This window comes from Cnephaeus nilssonii (assembly GCF_951640355.1).
Source record: "Cnephaeus nilssonii genome assembly, chromosome: 23".
NCBI lineage: Eukaryota > Metazoa > Chordata > Mammalia > Chiroptera > Vespertilionidae > Cnephaeus > Cnephaeus nilssonii.
This window is the reverse complement of record NC_137094.1, coordinates 4,856,463-4,876,976: the sequence shown is the minus strand read 5'-3', so window position 1 is coordinate 4,876,976 and position 20,514 is coordinate 4,856,463. Positions and strand designations below refer to the sequence as shown.

The following is a 20,514-nucleotide window of genomic DNA, read 5'->3' as shown; positions in this document are numbered from 1 at the left end:
GTGGCACATTAGTGAGAGGAAATGCCACACATGGACTGTATCAATGTGTATGAAACAAAACAAAACAAAAAAATTCAAAAACCATGCTCACTCAGGGTTTAGAAAACAAGAGTATCTGAAAATGCTCATGTAATTAGTAGGAAAGGAACAAAACGTACACATAAACCATAGTTTGTTGGTTTTTTCTTTTTAAAAAAACCAACAAATACACACACACACACACACACACACACCAGTGACAGAAAGTATATATGAGAAAATGTGAGCAGTGGTTAGTGGTGCTTTAGATGGCTAGAGTATCTACTTTTAAATTCTAATTTCCTATGGCAGGCATGTATTATTTTTATTACAGAAAATGATAGATGACTATGTAAAGATAACAAAAGATCAGAGTTATTAATATATTTGCCATACTACACTAAAATAACTTGTAAATTTTGTTTACTGCACTGCTCTAAGTCACGAGGAAAGTATGAAAGAATCTTAACATATAAAGAGGTAATCTTAACATATAAGAGGTAATCTTAACAAATTAGGCCAGGACGCCGTAACAGGTCATGACCAGACAAGAGGAGGTTGCATGTGCAGGTGAGGCCTGGAGCAGAGATGGAGACAGAGGCAGGGGGGCCTGGGGGACTCTGCAAATCAGACGTGGGTCCCGGCTCCCCCGTGGCCCCGGAGCGGACACAGGCAGGGAGGCCAGGTGGGAGGGGGGGCCTGGGCCAGCTGGGGCAGCCCTGGAGCAGACACAGGCAGGGGGACGGGGAGCGGTGGGGGGAGGGGGGGCGGGGCAGAGAGGAAGTCAGGTGTGGGTCCCGGCGGCCCGCGGGGCGCCTCCTTGCGTGCATTTTAACTTGAACATAGCAGCCTTGATAAGTTAGCTAAAATCTCACATTTTGTCCTTTCATTCTCCTCCATGCAAAATATATGCATAACCACATTTTCATAATACCATGAAGAAACTGAATTATATATAGTACTACCAAAATAAAATATTAAAAAAATTTGGGCAGGGGGGCCTGCTACAACTACAAATCATTTTTAGAACTAATAAGCAATTTTATGGCAAAGGGTCAATTCCTGGACTCAGGCTATAGAAATATAACGAATGAGTGCATAAATACAATTTTTTAGAACAGTCTCGTTTCTCAAAAATTCAAATATTTAAAGCGGTTTTTGCATACTGAATGCTGAAGATATGAGTTTGCAGATTTCTAAATGGCTTATCTTCCTCTTGGCCTTCCTCACAGCATCAGGAAACCATAATAGGGTGTTCACTGATGTTTAAAAATACATGCAGCCGTTTAAAAAAGTTTAATAAGAAACTAAAATTAAGTTACTTAGCTTATAAGAGCAGAATAAAGAGAAATGATTTTGTTCTAAAAAATTAAACCCAAGTCAAGTCAACTATAGGATTTAAAAGGTCATGATGAACCAGAAAATTCTTGAATCTGAAAATAAACTTTAAAATAGAAAATCCTTAAATTTTACTATTAAAAGATCAAAATTGTTATTTTGGAAGGAGAGGAGATTATCTATAACCACAAATCATCTTTAGAAGAAATAATCAACCCTAGCCGGTTTGGCTCAGTGGATAGAGCGTCAGCCTGCAGACCAAAGTGGGTCCCAGGTTCGATTCCGGTCAAGGGCATGTACCTTGGTTGCAGGCTCCTTCCCAGCCTGGGCAGGAGGCAACCAATCGGTGTGTTTCTCTCACATTGATGTTTCTCTCTGTCTTTCCCCCTCTCTTCCACTCTCCCTGAAAATCAATGAAAAAATATCCTCAGGTGAGGATTAACAAAACAAAAAAAAAAGAATAATCTATTACAGTCTATATCAACTCAAATCATGCTTAAAACAATTTGAAGCTAAAGACTGAATAAAATGAAAATTATGCTTTGAATAGAAATAAACATACCTTTATCTTTCCTTGAAATCTTTGACACAGGAGGAGAAAATAAAGACTCATTTTCTGGTGCAGAAAAGTCTGGCAGTGAAATGGCCTTGCTAGATCTAGTCCTTGTGCTACGGGAAAACTGAGTCAAAGGAGTTTTGGCAAGTAATTTTTCTTCTCGGTCCTTGGGTTCCTTCTGCGCCATGTCTTCATCTATGTATTTTTCTGGTATTGAGCGTAATGAACGTTTTTGGCTTTGATTTTCAATCCTTTTTGTAATCTTTTTCTTAGAACTCATCACTGTAACAAGTTCCTCATTTGGCACTAAAACTGATTTTTCTAAAGTTGGTTTTCCAGCATCAATATTTTCCCTTTTAGCAGGGGTGTTTCTTGCAGATCTCTTTTGAACTTTGCTCTTCTTAGGACTTTTCTCTTCCTTAACAGCCTCGGATCCTACATCTAGTGATGGATTGATTTTTCTTGGTCTACCACGTTTCCTAGGTGTCGCGGGTATATCACCTTCTGCTTGAAGAGTCAAAGGAGATGAATCAAGTTTAGAGTCTTCTTTAACATCTGATGCCTTAATGTCTCTCTTTTTAACCCTTTTACTACCTTGAACAGGCAGCTGCTGTTCATTGAATTTCCCATCTTGTTCATGTCCTGTATTTTCAGAAGTTTCTAAATTAGTAGGTCTCAATCTTTTGCTACTTATGCTAGGACTTGCTACTTTACTGGTTTTTAGATCATTTAAAATTTCAACACTTTCCTGATTTTCTACAGATTTTTTCATTCTTTTAGGAGTCTTTTTTGTAACAGATGAAAGCTTAACTTCTTTTTTAAGAGAAGTTTCTGTGGTTGCTGGTTCCAACTGAGATGACCTTGAACTTCTTAATACCCTACCTGGAGTAACCTGTAATTCTTGTTCCACAGAATTAAGACTCTCTGTGTCTTTCTTTCTCCTTCCTCTCTTAGGAGTAATAGAATTTTGAGGCATTTGCTGGGTTTGAGATATTTCTTTGACATTAGGAAAGGCACTTTCAGCAGAAGCCTTAGAAGTTTCTTTTGTTTTCCTGGTTTTCTTTCTAACTGAAAGTCCTAGCATCTCAGGGGTAGCAACATCTGCTGACTCTTCCTGTTGCACTGATGTAACATCCAGGCTTTGGGTCCGTTGTCTTCTTGTTCGAGTTCTGGATGGAATCATGTCATTAACTTGGTTAACGTTCGTCGTCACTGTACTTGTTTCCTGAACAGTCTTAAATGTAGATTTGACTAACTTGGTGGAACTCGTTACCTTTTGGCTTATTAAAGGTATGTTTTCATGAATGGACTGTTCCATCGGATCTGAAGTAATTTCTTTACTTCTTGTGTCTTTAATTACATCTATTAAATTTTCTGCTACTGCTGCTTTAATTGGTTCAGGCACATACGGTAACGCCTCTGTCTTTTGGGACTCCTGTTCATTAGTTATGACAGATGGCAAATTTGCAACATGTCCATGATTATCATTTTCCCCAGTGTATACATGTTTTGAATCAGTTACTGTGTTAGCTGCTTTAGCTAGCACATTAGATGCTGCAGAATCACCTGTCTCAATTTCTTCTTCACCTTCCAATATCAAGGTGAAGTTGCTCTGAGCCACAAAAAGTTCCCCATCTACTTCAGCAATGTCACCACACTCAGCAGAGTCTTTATTATCAGGCAAGTCACAGAACTGTTGCTCTATGGTCTCAAAATTATATTGAAGCTTAAGAGTTCCTGAAGGATACTCATTAAATGAAAGATTCTTAGCCTCTTGTCTTGAGTCTTGAACTTCAAGCTTTTCATTTTCAATTACCTAAAATGAATTAAAGATGAGACTGGTTAAAGAATTTATATATATATTTATTTTAACTTAAAACAATGTTTTTAAATGACCATCTCACCCTTGATGTATGAATTTTAAATATAAACTACCTTTGACATGGCATCTACTTATGGGTTTACTTTATAAAATACCCACTTAAGCAATCAGACTTTCTTAGTCAAAATAACTAGACAGTAAGATTTTGAGGTTCTGAAAGGAATTAAAGTAGACACCCACATTTCCCTGGCTAAAAAGACAGTTTTAATTAACAAAACCTTGAAATTATTATGATGCTAACAATTGTGAGAAGAATTAAGGACTTACTCTATTCTCACCCAAGAAAAAATTAATTGGAGAAAAAGAAATAACCCCCAAACTGTGTTTTAATGATAATCCCCAAATTACCTAACTAACCACACTTTTCTAAACAGCATGATCCCCATAAGGTTGAAGAAGAATTCACCTACATAAGCTCCCTTGGGCTAGACTCAATCCTCTTCCCTTTGCTGGGGCTGCATAAACCATGAAATTCCTAAGGCTTTCAAGTTCAGTACCTCTCCTGCAAGGGTTTGGTGGAAGAAGGAATGGTCCTTGCATTTACCTTTTGGTAAGGGAAGGGGAGAAAAAGGAGGAGGTAGAAAGTAACAGAGAGATCTCCTGACCAAGAAGGTAGAACATTACCACCCACCTAGACAATGACATTTCCCCACTCCCCAAACATTCAATGAGATGATAGACTGGAAATACGCAGAAATGAGGATTCCCACTAACACCATGCCCACAAGTTTTTAAGCCTCCCAGCTAAAGGAATAGGGACTTTGTCCATCTATTTCACAGTGAATATGGACAACCACGACATTTTATGAGTTAAGAAACTTTCCAAATACTATACAACCAAATTTCTATAATTAATTTAGTTGCTTTTCTCCCTTCTTAAATTCAATCATATAAAAGTTGCCTGTCAATAATAGGAGAGAATTGGTGGAATTTTTGGAAACCAAAGGTCATATTAAGTACCAAGAAAAAAAAAAATCTTTCCTGGAGTATATATATCAATTCTCCCGTAAGTATGCATGGGGAAAAAAATTCTATTTAACTACATTCAATTATTTTCAAATATATGCTCTGAATAGTTTCAATGTCATACTTGTCTTTGGAGTAGCCAGTATGTGCTTTCTTATGGCTAAAAAAACTTGAATTTAAATCATAAACTAAGCAAAAATTAAACTGTTAAAATTGTGACTTAACACAGCCTTTTGGTTTTGGTTAAGAAAAATAATTTCTTAAAGGATGTATTCTTTTATAGGCCACAAAACATTCTGAAACACATATCTTTATAAAGAGGTTTTTATATAACAACCAAATAAATGAATACATTAGGTTTGAACTATGGCTTGAAACCTAACTCAAAACAGAAAGACAGACAGAGAATTAAAAAATTAAATTTTTTTACATGAACTTCTTGAGTATCAGGAGAATCGTCAGAAACTGGAGGCTTTTCTTCTGGTAAGTCAACACTTTCTTTTAGTGCATCAACTTCTATTTCATGATCTTCTTCTGAATTCACTGCTATTTCCTGGTCAAGCCTATGTTCAGAGATAACAGGACTTTCAGAGGTAACGAGCCCAGAGCTTCCACTATCACCAAGGACATCGGCCACAGCTGAAAGAAAAATGAGAGTTCACCTTTCATGTTTTAAGTTGAAAAAAATAATATATACACTATTTGGGAAGCAAACAGAGGGAAAAGGCTACCGTGTACTTGAGAATGTTTCCTTGAAAAACTTTTATACTGCCAAAACTGATATACAAGGATTTACATGTTAATCCTGTTTCTTTAGTATCCAATTATTCAGTTTAAACAATACATGTGCTGCCTGGCTGGTGTGGCTCGGTGGTTGAGCGTTGACCTATGAACCAGGAAGTCACCGTTCAATTCCTGGTCAGGGCATATGCCCAAGTTGCAGGCTCGATCCCCAGTGTGGGGCGTGCAGGAGGCAGCTGATCAATGATTCTCTTCATTGATGTTTCTATCTCTCCCTCTCCCTCCTCTCTGAAATCAATAAAAATATATAAAAAAAAAAATACATGTGCTTTTCACCAGGACAAAACACATTAGATAAATTTTACATTTAAAAATGACATTTTTTTTCTCAACTGGAATATAATTTTTGTACTTATTGTAAAACATCAATATGACAAATGCTTTGAGGAGCTCAGATGTTTCTTACTAAATTAATCTGAAAATTATACTTACCAGTTTAGATAACCAGCTATCTTTGTTGAGCAATTATATAATTAATTGAGGGATATGAAATCTGGACTTCAATCAAGGTGTGAAAAGGACTACATAGATATCTTTCTTTTAGCAGAAAGCACCCAAATGGCCACAAATATACTTCACCATTTAAAAAATAACTTGGGGGTGGGCAGCTCATTAAAAATAAATTCTTCCTTGTGTTGCCCCACGCAATGAAGGGTCTCGGGTTCAATTCCCGGTCAAGGGCATGTACCTGGGTTGCAGGTTTGATCCCTGGCCCCAGTTGGGGCAGGTAAAAGGGAGGAAACCAATCGATGTGTCTCTCTCTTTCAATCCCTCCCAGTCTTCTCAAAAGCAATGGAAAAAAAACTATCCTTGGGTGAGGATTAACAAAACAAAACAAATCCTTTAGTGTTTAACAAAAATCAAAAAGACCAACTAGTGTCCGGCCAGCATGATTCAGTGGTTGAGTGTCAACTTATGAACCAGGAGGTCATGGGTCTATTCCAAGTCAGGGCACATGCCCAGACTGCAGGCTTGATCCCCAAAAGGGGGTGTGCAAGCGGCAGCCAATTGATGATTCTCTCTCATCATTGATGTGTCTGTCTCTCCTCACCCTTTCTCTCTCTGAGGCCAGTAAAAATATATTTAAAGAAAAAAAGAAAAGACCAACGAGGGCCCTGCCCGGTGTGGCTCAGTGGTATCTGTCCAGCCTTGCACTGAAGGGTCTCAGGTTCGATTCTCAGTCAAGGGCATGTACCTGGGTCAGGTGTGGAAGGCAACCATTTGATGTGTCTCTCTCACATCAATTTTTCTCTCTCTCCCTTCTGCCCACTCTCTCTGAAAAGCAATGGAAAAAATATCCTTGGGTGAGGATAAACAACATAAAAAAACCAAAAACACATACACAAACAAACAAACAAACAAAAAAACCCCAACCAACCAGGAAAAAGCATTTTTACACATTTCACAGATAATGGGCTAATATACAAAGACTGCTTATAAAAAAAGGGAAAAAAAGTTTTTCACCAGTTTGGCAAAGAGGAATGGGAAAATACATTGCATGCTACCTTCTAATCATCAGTGTCTGAAAGCATAAACAACCAAATATTAAAATTCTGTGGAAAAAAAAAAAATCTGTGCCTACTCCTTGACTTGGCAAATCCATGTTTAGGAATCTACCCAACAGAAACACTGATATATAATGCGCAAATATATATACACAAGAATATTCATTGCAGAATTGAAACAACAAAACAAAAATGGTGATCAGCTCAAATGTTCAATAATAATTAGTTAAGCATACCAGAGAACATCCATACTACCACATACTATTATAACCATTAAAAAATACAGGATTAATCTAAACTAATGACAAAGAAAATTGTCTTAAGCATATTAAGTGGAAAAAATTTGCTTTTAAAAAAATTGGTAATTATAACAGCTACCATTTACTGAGCTTTTATTAACACTTAAAGCTATTAATATTTTACAGACAAACACACAATGTATAGCTCAGTCTTATACACTGTAAGTGCAGAACTGAGTTATGAACCCAAGCAATCTGGTTCAAGCCTCTGTACTCTTTTAGCTATCATATTTATCTCCCCTTCCTTTTTCAACATGTGGGGGGAAATATGCATATGGGAAAAAATTTCAGGAAAAAGGAAGTTGCCCTATGTAGATATGAGTCCCAGAAGATTAAGAAGCAGGTATGCAGTCTGGCTGGGTGTGGATTGAAGGAAAATAGTCCACAAAAAGCATTCTAAGATTTCCACTGTGGGAATCATAGAGTGCATTACAAGCAACCTACTGTTTTCATAGCTGATACACCTTCAGACACCATACACACAAGAGATAAAAAAACATTGAGATAAACAAATCTGGATAATAGATTAACCTTTTGCACTCGGATGTCGAGTGTGACTCGACACGGTTAGCATTAGAATAAAGGAATCGAGAAAAAAGCAAGCGAGTGCAAAGGGTTAATTGGTTCTAAGAATAGAACTCTTTATCAAAACACCAAAATGAAATAATTCTAAGTCAAAATAATACACACATTTATCGTTACCTGTTCTAATTGTAGAGGTGCAGGTTTCAACTGATACTTCGTTTGAAAGTGGTACCTTGGACTTCGGGGTGAGGACTTTCCTTTAGAAATAGAAATAAATATTTGACAGTGTGAGAAGATCCCATCTGCTCTAATATGCTTTAAATCCTACTCCCTCTCCTACTTGTCATATTGTTGATAAAAACCAAGGTTCAGAGAAATTAATAAGTTCACTCTGAACTTCTATAAAACTTACAGTGAATTTAGAAACAAATAATGCTATATTTGTTTCTCCCACTTTCCAATATTTCACCTTATTGGCAATAATGACATGGCCTTAAATTACAAGTAAAATGATTTTAAAATGTTGCTCGGAACAAATTGCACTTATACCAATTTTTAATTACTGGTGGCCACGTTTTGCAAATAAATCTGTCAAATATTATGGGATAATTCCTCTACACTCAGCAGGAGGAGGTTCAGTATCTTAATGCTAAGATTAAAGAATAACTCAGAATGGAAAACTAAAGGTATCTGCATTAATTAATCCACTTCATGAAATTAAGTTTTGGAAATATGCTGACAGTGATCCTTCCTATTCCGAGCTGGCCTCCCGCCCGCGAACCCAATTAAACCATGCTGATTTTTAAAAAGGGGAATGACACAATTATTAAAGTAAATCACACATTTATTTATAGTTACATTTGTAAACTTACCTCAATCACAATGTTTATAATAAGAATAAGAACGAACAACTAGTTTGTTTAAAAAGGAACTAGCTTGCCAAGATGGAGAATATTCACCTAGCTCACTGAAGACTAAAGTTTCTTTTTTTTAAAAACTTTTTTTTCTTTATTAAGGTATTACATATGTGTCCTCCTCACCCCATCCCACCCACTCATGCCCTCACCCCCCTGCTAAGACTGAAGTTTCTTATCAGTGAATGCACTTTGCTTTGTGATTGTTATCCATCAAACCCATTTGCAAGAAATATTTGTTTTCATTAAGTTAAAAAATACTTGAATTAATTAATAAAACAATCTGGATAATCCTTTCACATTGGTTTCTCCCACTTTTTGCATGAAGGCGTGGCAAAGATCCTAGCTGACCAGGGTTTCTCCTTTCACAAAAGCAGCACATGACCGAGTTGAATGTGTGAGAGGTCACTGTTGTGATGCTGCTCTCTCTGAGTGCTTTATGAAGTCACTCTCAGGACGTACAAAGCCATTTACAATGTTGTAAGTTATGTCTTTTGTGGTTAAGCTTATTAAATTTTACTATCCTTCCCCCCCCCCCCCGTTTTCTTAAAAAAACAAACAAAACACTGGTTTTGAGAGAGAAAACATCTATTTGTTATTCTACTTATTTATGCATTCATTGGTTGATTCTTGTATATGCCCTGACCTGGGCTCGAACCTGCAACTTTGTGTATCGGTATGAGGCTCTTACCAACTGAGCTTCTATGCCAGGGCTTCATACTACTTCTTAGTAATTGAAATTGCAACATTTTTGGAATCCTGTACAATGGTGTCACTGTTGTTATTAGTGCTGATGTGCAATGTGTCCAGTCTTGCAATGAAATAAGGAGCTATGTCATAAGCTGAACCAATTCACTGATTAGTTCAGCTAACTTTTAACAAAGAAAGTGGTGTACTGATATATTCTATCCTATCTAATAAAGAGGGAATATGCTAATTGACCCTCATGCCATGGCAAAGATGGCAGTGCCCACAGCCAATAAGGAGGGAATATGCTAATTGACTGCCCCACTCTCAAAGATGGCGGCGCCTACCAGCCACAAGATGGTGGCGCCCAGTCCCCTCAGCCTTGTCACATGCCTGCCTCTGGAGTCCCCAAGTCCCCTCAGCCCCCCAGCTGCCCAGGGCCAGCCCAAGGCACAGGCAAGCCTCAGATGGTGGTTGCCCAGCCGCCCAGGGCCACCCGAGGCTTAGGTAACCGGGGCCAGCCGAGGCTTGTGCTGCCGGCAGTGGCAGCAGTGGAGGTGTGATGGGGTGTCGCCTTCCCCTGATCGCCAGGTCGCCTCACGCCTCTGAGGGCTCCCGGACTGTGAGAGGGGGCAGGCCGGGCTGAGGGACCCCTCTCCAGTGCATGAATTTTCATGCACCGGGCCTCTAATATATATATATATACACACACACACATACATACATACATAATAGAGGGCCGGTGTGTGTGTGTATACATATATATACACACATATTAGAGGCCCGTTGCAGTAAGATTCCTGCAATAGGGCTTCCTGCGGCCTGAATGAATCAGAGAAGGGAGTGAAGCCCCGCTTTCCATTTTCCCTCCATCTTCCTTCTCTGCTGTCTTCAGTCTTCACTCTGTGCCTGCATATGCACCACCATCTTTGTTGGGATAATTTGCATACTCGCTCTGATTGGCTGGTTGGCGTAGCAGAGTGTCATCAATTTGCATGTTTCTCTTTTATTAGTATAGATGTATGTATGTATGTTAATCTTCACCTAAATGGTATGTTTATTGATTTGAGAAAGAGAAACATCAATCGGTTGCCTCCCATACATGCCCCAACGGAGAATCGAACCTGCAACCTTTTGGTGCGTGGGACAATGCTCCAACCAACTAAGCTACCCGGTGAAGGCTGTACTGATTGCTTATCTTGTTGTGGGCCATAAACTGTGTGGAAATTGGCATCAATCAGACCACATTTGAATAGCACTGCCCTACATCATCTAGCACATTTCCTAAATGTGCAAGTGCTAACCGAAATTAAGTGGGAGCATAACACTTCATGTCATTAAGAAACAAAACTTGGCTCGAGTTTTGTATCCATCCAATGGTAGGAAACAAAACTGCCTCTGCGCCATCTCCCTATGCTCACCTTGGTGCTATGGGAAACTTACCCCTGACCACCCAGAAACCACCGAAAATGGAAGGGCATGGAAGAATGCAGGACTGGGAATGAAACTCTTGGTCTTCAACAAAAATAGGACCACCAAAGAGTATGAGTTCTACTTCAACCCATCAAGTATGACTCTATATATTCAGGAAATGTTTAGTTTCGTTCTAAGATTTCATAAAACTACTAAGTAAAACACAATTGTACAAATGAACTTCTTTCATAACAGAAAACATTACCAAATATGGAAATGTCAAAAATGTAATTAAGAGCTGACCTATGCATAGACTATTTTACTGGTTCAGTTTCATTTAACAATAATATGTGAAATTTTTCCCTAAACACTTACCTTTCATGGGTTAATGGTACACTAAGAGAAGCTTCAACCCCTTGAATAGGGCTCGAGTGATTTAATACTGACAGTGCTTCTTCTGCAATGAAGAGATCCTTTGTTTCTCCATCTTCTAAAGTGCCTGTAAACCATACAGTTAAGAATATTTACCATTATCTGTGTTAAATGTTCAGCAATTACTCATGGTCTGGGACTCAGACTTTTTAACAAGTTGTCAGGTCTGCTCTCTGTGTAGCTTGCTCCTTTGAGTCCACTAGACTGCCAACAGTTCCTTCTAATTCTGCGTCTAGCCCAAGAGTTCCCTCACCCCCTTTAATCTACCACTTCTCACTTTTGTCTTAACAGCCACTGCTACAAGTGTTTTAGATGCAATTCATTAAATCCTCAGTATTCAAAGTGGCAGTACTATTATCCCCATTTTAAAGATGAAAAAAAAAAACAAGCATATAGTTATACTGCTTATCCCAGATCACAAACCTAGTTAAGTAACTGAACTAAGATACTAACTTAATACTTACTTTCAAATTATTTTAGTGGAATACAGTATATGAAAAGAGTAATGTAAACTTCCAGACATAAGCTGTTTATGAAAAAACAGTACTAAATCCTGAGAGCAACTAATAAAGGCTTGTTTATTAAGTAAAGACATCACAACCTGGCCAGTGTTGCGCAGTGGTTGAGCAGCGACCCATGGGTTCAATTCCCAATCAGAGCACATGCCAAGGTTGTGGGCTCAATCCCCAATAGGTGGCACGCAGGAGGCAGTCAATCGATGATTCCCACTGATCACTGATGTTTCTCTCTCTCTCTCCCTTCCTCTCTCTGAAATCAATAAACACATACTGGAAAACAACAACCTCATAGCCCAAACTTCACTGGACTCAGAAACCTTAGTTAAGCTCAGGCAGGAAATATTTCCCAAAAGAAATATTTCATAAAAGTACCAGATTTTCATAAGAGTACCTGGTTTTACATATTTAAAATTAGGAGTAACCTTTAAAGAAGCTTGTTAAAACTGCAGTGTTCAGAAACAAAAAGAAAACAAGTTTTCTTGTCCACTAAACCTACTCTTCACCTTTGCTGGCGGTCCCCTAGCATATCACTATCAAACTACAAGTGCTTGTTTGTTTTCACAGCCCACTAGGCTCTAAATTACACGCGAGCAGACGCCCATGTCCACTCTACTCACCTCAACAACACTTAGCACACACACACACTTGTTGCACATATATTAGGGGCTTAAAATTTTTTTGATAGATGAATATCTATAATAATAAAAGTATAATATGCTAGTTAGACCAGACATCCTTCCAGATGAAGCCAGAGCGACGGAAGCCTGGGTCCCAGGTGCCAGAGGGAAGCCGGTGCCGGCAGCCGGGGGAAGGAAGTCCTACTCTTGCACGAATTTCATGCATAGGGCCTCGAGTAAAGACAATAAATTCATGGGCTGTTGTATATTTATTTCGATCATCCAGTGATTTATTTTGGAGGTAGAGATGGAGGAAGAGTAGAATGAGCTTCCTGGTTCTAGAGCAGCTTTCTGGATAAACTGGATAAGTTAAAAACTGTTAACCTTTTGCACTCGGATGTCGAGTGTGACTCGGCACGGTTAGCATTAGAATAAAGGAATCGAGAAAAAAGCAAGCGAGTGCAAAGGGTTAATAGCAATCTCATCTAAAGTTAGTATTATTTCTCGGAGAGAAACCCGGCATAGGTAAACACCTAAACTGCTGACTAGCACAACAATTTCAAAACTACAACTAAAAGACAGAACGGACATCATCCAAAACCACAGGAAAGCTGTCTGAGTGGAAATTCTACAACTAGAAGGAAAGAAAAAAGCTCATGGAAAATCAGAGGAGCTGCAAAGGACTGAGGTACGGAGACACGTGCGCAGAGAGGAAGGGCAGCAGAGTGGCTGGCTTTCTCTGGCGGGAGAGGGAAGGAAGCCCCCGATTGCACTGAACCCCAGTTCCGGGTGAAACCCCGTGGACCCAGGCTCATACGGGGGGAGTCTGGACTGTCAGGTAGAGAGAAAGGCACATGAAGACTCAGAGACTTGGGGAAACCGCAGCGGGCAGGGGTATAGAGGTGCGCACACACAGAGAAGACTGACTGCTGAGGTTGCTGCTAGCTCTCCCTAGCGGAAGGGAGTTGGAAGCTCTGACTGCACTGAACCCCAGTTCCAGGCGAGCCTGGGAGGAATCTGGACTGTTAGGCGGAAACTCAGGGGAGCCGCGGAAGGCAGAGGTCTGGAGGCGCGTGCGCAAGGGCAGGGATGACGGGAAGCCAAGACTGTCTGCTCAGTCCTGAGACTCCGCCCCATCCAAGCTGAGCACAGAGGCTTTTGCAATTTTGCAAGTCTGGTCCTATAAGGCTGTCTCCAGCACAGGTCTCCCGGCGTAGACACAGCTGATACACATAGCCAATTGGCCTGGAGGTCAGTTCCTCCGAGTGACACCAACAACAATCAAGACTTAACTACAACAAGGCTGTACACACAGACCACAAAGGGGTGTACCAATAATGTCCACCTCAGGTGACTGGGAGGCCAAGCCACTGGGCTATACAGGACACCTAGCACACAAAGCTACCTACCAACTCAGGGAAGCAGCGAAAATGTGGAGACAAAGTAACAGATCACAAACGAAAGAAATGGAGGGAAAAAAACGACTGGATATAGAATTCAAAACCACGGTTATAAGGTTTTCAAGAATTTCCTAGAAAAGGCCGATAAATTTAGCAAGACCCTCGAGGATATGAAAAAGGACCAACTAGAAATTAAACATACACTGACTGAAATAAAAAAATATTATACAGAGACCCAACAGCAGACTAAAGGAATGCAAGAATCAAGTGAAAGATTTGAAATACAAAGAAGCTAAAAACAACCAGAAAAGCAAAAGGCAAAAAGAATCCAAAAAGTTGAAGATAGTGTAAGAAGCCTCTGGGACAACTTCAAGCGTACCAACATCAGAATTATGGGGGTGCAAGAAGGAGAGAGAGAACAAGATACTGAAAACCTATTTGAAGAAATAATGACTGAAAACTTCCCCCACCTGGTGAAAGAAACAGACTTACAAGTCCAGGAAGCGCAGAGAACCCCAAACAAAAGGAATCCAAAGAGGACCACACCAAGACACATCATAATTAAAATTCCAAGAGCAAAAGACAAAGAGAGAATATTAAAAGTAGCAAGAGAAAAACAGTTACCCACAAGGGAGCACCCATACAACTGTCAGCTGATTTCTCAACAGAAACTATGCAGGCCAGACGGGAGTGGCAAGAAATATTCAAAGTGATGAATAGCAAGAACCTACAACCAAGATTACTCTACCCAGCAAAGTTATCACTCAGATTGGAAGGTCAGATAAAGAGCTTCACAGATAAGAAAAAGCTAAAGGAGTTCATCATCACCAAACCAGTATTATATAAAATGCTGAAAGGTATTCTTCAAGAAGAGGAAGAAGAAAAAAGTAAAGTTAAAAATCTGAGGAACAGAATAAACTGGTGAATATAATAGAATCAGGGGCACAGAAAGGGAGTAGACTGATAATTCTCATGGGGAAACTGGTATGGGGGGTGTAGGAAGAGACTGGACAAAAATTGTACACCTATGGATGAGGACAGTGCGGGGGAGGTAAGGGCATAGGGTGGGGTGGGAACCAGGTGGAGGGGAGCTATGGGGGGGAAAAGTAGAAACTATTGTAATAATCTGAACAATAAAGATTTATTAAATTTAAAATAAATAAATAAAAATAACAAAAAAAGTATTATTTCTCATAACTATAAGGCCTTAAGTCAGAATGAGAGTTAACATTTCTTTCTTAAACATTACTGTTCTCCCCTCTCCCCTGCCAAAAGGAACACAAGTACTTCTGCCCTCACACCTCATCCCTACTTGTAAGTGGAAAGAATAAGATATGTTGTATTGTGTCATGTCATTATCTAAGCCCAAAGCTTTTGTATCGTGGAAAAAATTCTATTACAAATGAGGGACATCAATAGCCATTTTGAATATTTGGAAATGAGTTCTTACCCGTTGGTTTCTCCAGGTCTAGAGGAGCTACTGATTCAAACACATCTTTATCGTTGTCCTTCTCAGTCTTTTCAGCTGGATTAGTCATTAGTCCAGTGGAAGCACTGGCTGGCTTCGTAGCCATGACACCATGTTCAAACTCTCCTGGTGATGGGGCATCTTGATACTCCAGTGACTCGGTGGAAACATTGCTGTTTTCTTTGCTCACATCCAGTTTCTCCAAACCCTGGGAAGGTGTATTTTCTGACCTCACATCCATTTCTTGATGGCCCATTTCAGGGCTATTCAGGAAAAAAGATGTCTTATCTTTGTTCTTCAGCCACTCAGTTTCTCCTGGAATTCCACATTTATAGAAAGGTATGGTAACAAATACTTTTGTTTTGTTATCATCTGCAGCCTGTTAAGTAAAAAGTTTTAAAAAATAATTTTTACTAGTAAAAATCAGTCAAGTCAAAGATATTAATGCCAATCATTGCCCACCCTTTCCATCTTAATCAAAATTCATGTATTCTAAATCCATTCTCTTCAGATACATGATTAAAGTTTAATGATTGTTAAGTTTCTCTAATTAAAAATCAGTTATTTCCAAGACTTTAATACGCAAGATGACAATAATCATCAATTGGGTTCCATCAACAACCCACAGTGGAACTCTGAAGATATACCCTCCTAAATAGACAGTCAATGAGGAACTTAATAAGAGAAACAAAACAATCCAGGTTAAAAAACAAACGAACACGGGCTAAAAATTAGGTCTGGGTTCTAGTCCCATTTCTGACACCAAATAGCTATTTGTGGGCAATTTACTTGATGCTTCTTAAGCCCTATTTTTTCCGCCTGTAAATGATGGGTTTGGCTTAGGCAATATCCCAGTTTCTTTCTGAACTAATATTTCTGATTTCATGACTATCTGAAAGACTGTATACAACAATCTATAGTGATATTATTAAAATGATATATCTAACTTTTTACCCGTGAGAACTGTCTTTTTGTTCTAAATATTATCAAACTTACTCCAGAAGTCCATTTTTTGGTCATGCCTTCTTCCATGAATGAAATTCTAGTTTCTTTAAGTCGTAAAGGAGGAGTAAGAGACCTTCCAGGTGACTGAGAGGGAGACCCTAAAGGTGTTGACCGAAGACCAGACCTTAGGATGGATTGAGGAGTGAACTCGGCAAATCCAGAGGAAGCAATTGACATGGCCAAAGTTTTAGCTTTCTATGACAAAGAGTAAATGGAAATCCACCGTTAGTGTCTATAACAGGCAATACATAAGGACAGACAGGGTCAATTGAATCACAATGGTGGCCAAATTCTCATCTCAAATAAACACATAATACGAAGTTTTAGTATAGATTACTGGAAAGAAAATGTGAAATTCTACTCAGAGCATTCTATATGTAAGACTACAAAACATAAAAGTGCATCCATAATCATTCTAAAGGCCTTGGTTGTTCCAAGTATAAAGTCAACTTAAAATAAAGTGCATAGATAAGATAAATTATTTTACTATTCCTTAGAAAACTATATTTTAAAATATATTTTTATTTATTTCAGAGATTGAGAGGGAGATAGAAACATCAATGATGAGAGCTAATCATTGACTGGCTGCCTACTGTACGTCCCCTACTGAGGATCGAGCCCCCAACCTGGTAGGTGCCCTTGATAGGAATCAAACCTGGGACCCTTTAGTCTGCAGGCTGACGCTCTATTCATTCACTGAGCCAAACTGGCTAGGCTGTTTAAGAAAACTTTAGATAAAAGAACAGAACCTAGCTTAATTATAGCAATCTAATCTAAATTAATGCGATTGACTTTAAGAATCCAACAGCACCTTAATTATTTATAAAAATTCTGAAGATTATAATGAATAAAAATAATTAGCACAGAAAATAATAGAAATAATCCCTTCACTTAACTTCTCTAAAGGACTAGTGAACAAATTATCCCATAGATAATTAAATCTATTACGAGATAATATTGATTTTTTTTTCCTATACTGTTTTTGGCAGCAGGGACAAAATTATCTTGATTTTATTTAATTTAAACCTAGCTGCAGGCAATATAAAGTTTGATTGTTTTTTTGAAGAAAAATGTTAGAAATACTGTACTAGATATTAAATATCAGGAATTTAACAGTCTTAGTAATCTTTTTCAACTTATTTTCAGATAAGCATTTACTGAAGTATCTTTTACTCAATTTGAAAAATAAATTCCCTGGTTCATTACAAATGCTAGATATCAAGAAACAATAAAAAAGAAAAGAAAAAAGATCCTAGGATTAGATCTAGAACACTGGACAAGGAGCTAGGGGATAATATATGTAAAAACATTTTGACAATAAGAAGGTAAAAGATCACTGTTATCAGTCATCAGCTAGTAATTTATCAGAGAGGGTGGAGGCAATTTAAAGACAGATATCTATTAGTAGAGAAAAGTAACATTTATAGTTGCACTGAAGGAGCCAGAGAATTAAAATTAATAAATCTAAGAACTAAAAAGCATTTGATAGAATAACAGCAAAAGGGAATGAGAAATGGAATTTAAAAACTAAAAAATTAAACCCAAGAATATGAAGGCATTTTTTAAAAAATTAAGGCCAATTTATAACGATCACAAAGAGCCTTTCAGGACAATATAATAACTGCTAATCTTGACAATAATGCCATTTAAACACAAAGGGTAAGTTCAGCAAATTCTATTAAGAAGATGTAAAAATACAGAAAGCATTTTGGAAAGATACCCACAAAAATAAAAAGAGGGAAATAAAGGCTTAAATTATCCATCATCCAGAGATATCAATTACAAATAGCTATTTCTCCCTGCTACTTAAAAAATAATAACTTCCAAGCTTCACTATGAATGCTAGGTATGTGATACTCACCTTAACTACAACAGGAGTTTCAAGTAAATGTAATTCTGATGCCCTGGAGGTATTTTGATGTGATCCTTTTATTGGTGAACTTACTGGCAATGAACTAGGTGTTAGGTACAAAGGATATTTGGTGGGGGTTTGCTGAATAAACCCCAAACCCTGGGAAAGTTGGGGAACAGGATGCACAACCAAATCCAGCAGTCTGTAATCAGAGTACATATATGAGTAGAAAAACCCTGGTAAATTGTCTATTGAGTTATACTAAGTAAACGATAGAATTTAGTAACCCATTTAATTAGGCTTTTACATTCACTGGTAAATATGACTAACTGCATTAAATATAAATTGTTAAGTACATTAACGATGCATGCTTAAAATGTCAGAATATTAATTCAGTAGCAAAATAGAGAATTAAGAATTCTAGATAACTAATCTTAAAAAAGGAAAAGGGAGTTCTAGTCCTCCTCCCTCCTTTATTACCAATGTTTACTGAGCCCCATTTATTTGTCAGGCATTTATCTTTTCAAATGAAGATGAACTGCTAATGATTTTGTTGGGCCGTACAGGTCACTCCTCCTTTTAGGGTTAATATGTAACCTTTATTTCACGGTCATATTTCCTAGCAATAAAAACTATACCCTTTTACTCTCCCAAATGCCTGTAAAGGGCAGCATGTTTTGGTACCAGAAATGAACAGGATCAGCTGCTCCGCCCTTCCTGTCTCATCTCAGACATGCTCTTCCCCACAGAGGGGCAGACCAACAGAGCTAGCGGGTGCTCAGGACCTATCGCCCACTGCGGGCACACTTGTAAGAAGCATTTTTCTTTTTCTTTTAATATATGTTTATTGCATTCAGAGAGGAGGGGAGAGGGGAAAGGGGGAAAGGGGGAGAGGGGGAGAGGGAGAGAGAGAGAGAGAGAGAGAGAGAGGAGGGGGGGGGAGAAACATCCAATGAGAGAATCATTGATCGGCTGCCTCCTGCACGCCTCCTATTGGGTATCGAGCTACAACCCGGGCATGTGGCCTTGACTGGAATCGAACCTGGGACCCTTTGGTCTGCAGGCTGACGCTCTATCCACTGAGCCAAACAGGCCAGGGAAAAGCATTTTTCTTAATACATGGTCTCCCTACTTGTTATTTTATACTCACACAGCTTTGAGATTTCCATTAAACAAGAATATCCAAATCAGGTTGCTTGGCATTATTTTTCTCCACTATCTGTTCTAATTATTTTCCTTTTTTACTTCATTTGTATTCAAATTCTGTATCTGTAAACTATTTACTCACTTTTACATTGAGCTTCCCCAAATAGATTTTTTTGTTAATTCTCACCCGAGGATATTTTTTCCATTGTTTTTTGGAGAGTGGAAGGGAGGGATGGAGGGAGAGGGAGAAACATCGATTGGCTGCGTCCCACACCCCCCCAAACGGGGTGAAGAAAGAACCTGCAATGAAGGTATGTGCCCTTGACCGGGAATGGAACCAACGACCCTCTGGTGCATAGGCTGATGCTCTAACCATTGGCACAATGGACAGGGCCCAAACAGGTATTTTGTAAAACGCTTTGCACTGTGCTGACATTTATGTTTCAGGTGTCTATTTAGGAATGATTGCTTCTCAAAAGCAGGGCCCATGCAACAAATGGCACCAGCGCCTACCTAAGTAAAAGCCAAATTCTTATACTACCAAGAGTTATGCTAAAAAAAGTGCTCGAGTTATACTAAAACACTATAAAAACACTATTTTTTAATTAAATTTTCTAAAGAAAATGTTAATTATTGCATTAGATCTTAGGATTTCCTCAACAACTTTTTGACCATGATCCAAATAAGTAATGCATTTTAGGTTAAACACAAAATATAAATTACATAAAATAACACTTAGCAACCAATCTCTGTCTCTCGCCCCCCCTTTAACTCTCTCTAAAAATCAATGGAAAAGTATCTTTGGGTGAGGATTAACAAAAGGGTAAAAAAAGATTTAATAAATTCTTACCTAGAAACTTTTTGTGATGCCCTTAAAACTGGTGTTCCAACAAATGCCCCAGGCAGCTCTGGATCTGGGAGAGAACACACTACAGGAGACGGTCCTTCTATTCTAGGACTACAAAGAAAATAAAAATGTAGCTTTTGATTATGTATCACAAGGAACATTAAATTAAAAATGCTGTAAGAAGGTAGAATTAGATGGGAGAGGATGGCTTTTGTTTTTTACTCTGTACACTTATTTACAAACTAGTGTCCTAGTGCACAGATTCATGCACATTGAAAGGAATTAGGAGAAATATTTTAATATCGCTGTTTGCCCTTTTTCTATA

At 38.5% G+C, this 20,514-nt stretch overlaps 1 protein-coding gene across 4 annotated transcripts in view; it reads right to left on the bottom strand.

Annotated features, from left to right (window-relative positions):
• The window catches only part of AHCTF1 (AT-hook containing transcription factor 1), a 77,661-nt gene that overhangs the window by 8,554 nt on the left and 48,593 nt on the right, over positions 1–20,514 (bottom strand). For 3 of the 4 annotated variants that reach the window (XM_079763801.1, XM_079763799.1, XM_079763800.1), the window contains exons 26-33: positions 20,193–20,300; positions 18,206–18,398; positions 16,336–16,539; positions 15,322–15,718; positions 11,280–11,403; positions 8,068–8,147; positions 5,191–5,399; positions 1,919–3,728 (exon numbers count right to left, since the gene is read on the bottom strand). In XM_079763801.1, the coding sequence (XP_079619927.1) occupies positions 1,919–3,728; positions 5,191–5,399; positions 8,068–8,147; positions 11,280–11,403; positions 15,322–15,718; positions 16,336–16,539; positions 18,206–18,398; positions 20,193–20,300 (3,125 nt within the window). Of the gene's footprint in view, positions 1–1,918; positions 3,729–4,049; positions 4,339–5,190; positions 5,400–8,067; positions 8,148–11,279; positions 11,404–15,321; positions 15,719–16,335; positions 16,540–18,205; positions 18,399–20,192; positions 20,301–20,514 lie in introns of those variants that run through there. The other variant, XM_079763802.1, reaches the window with a different exon arrangement.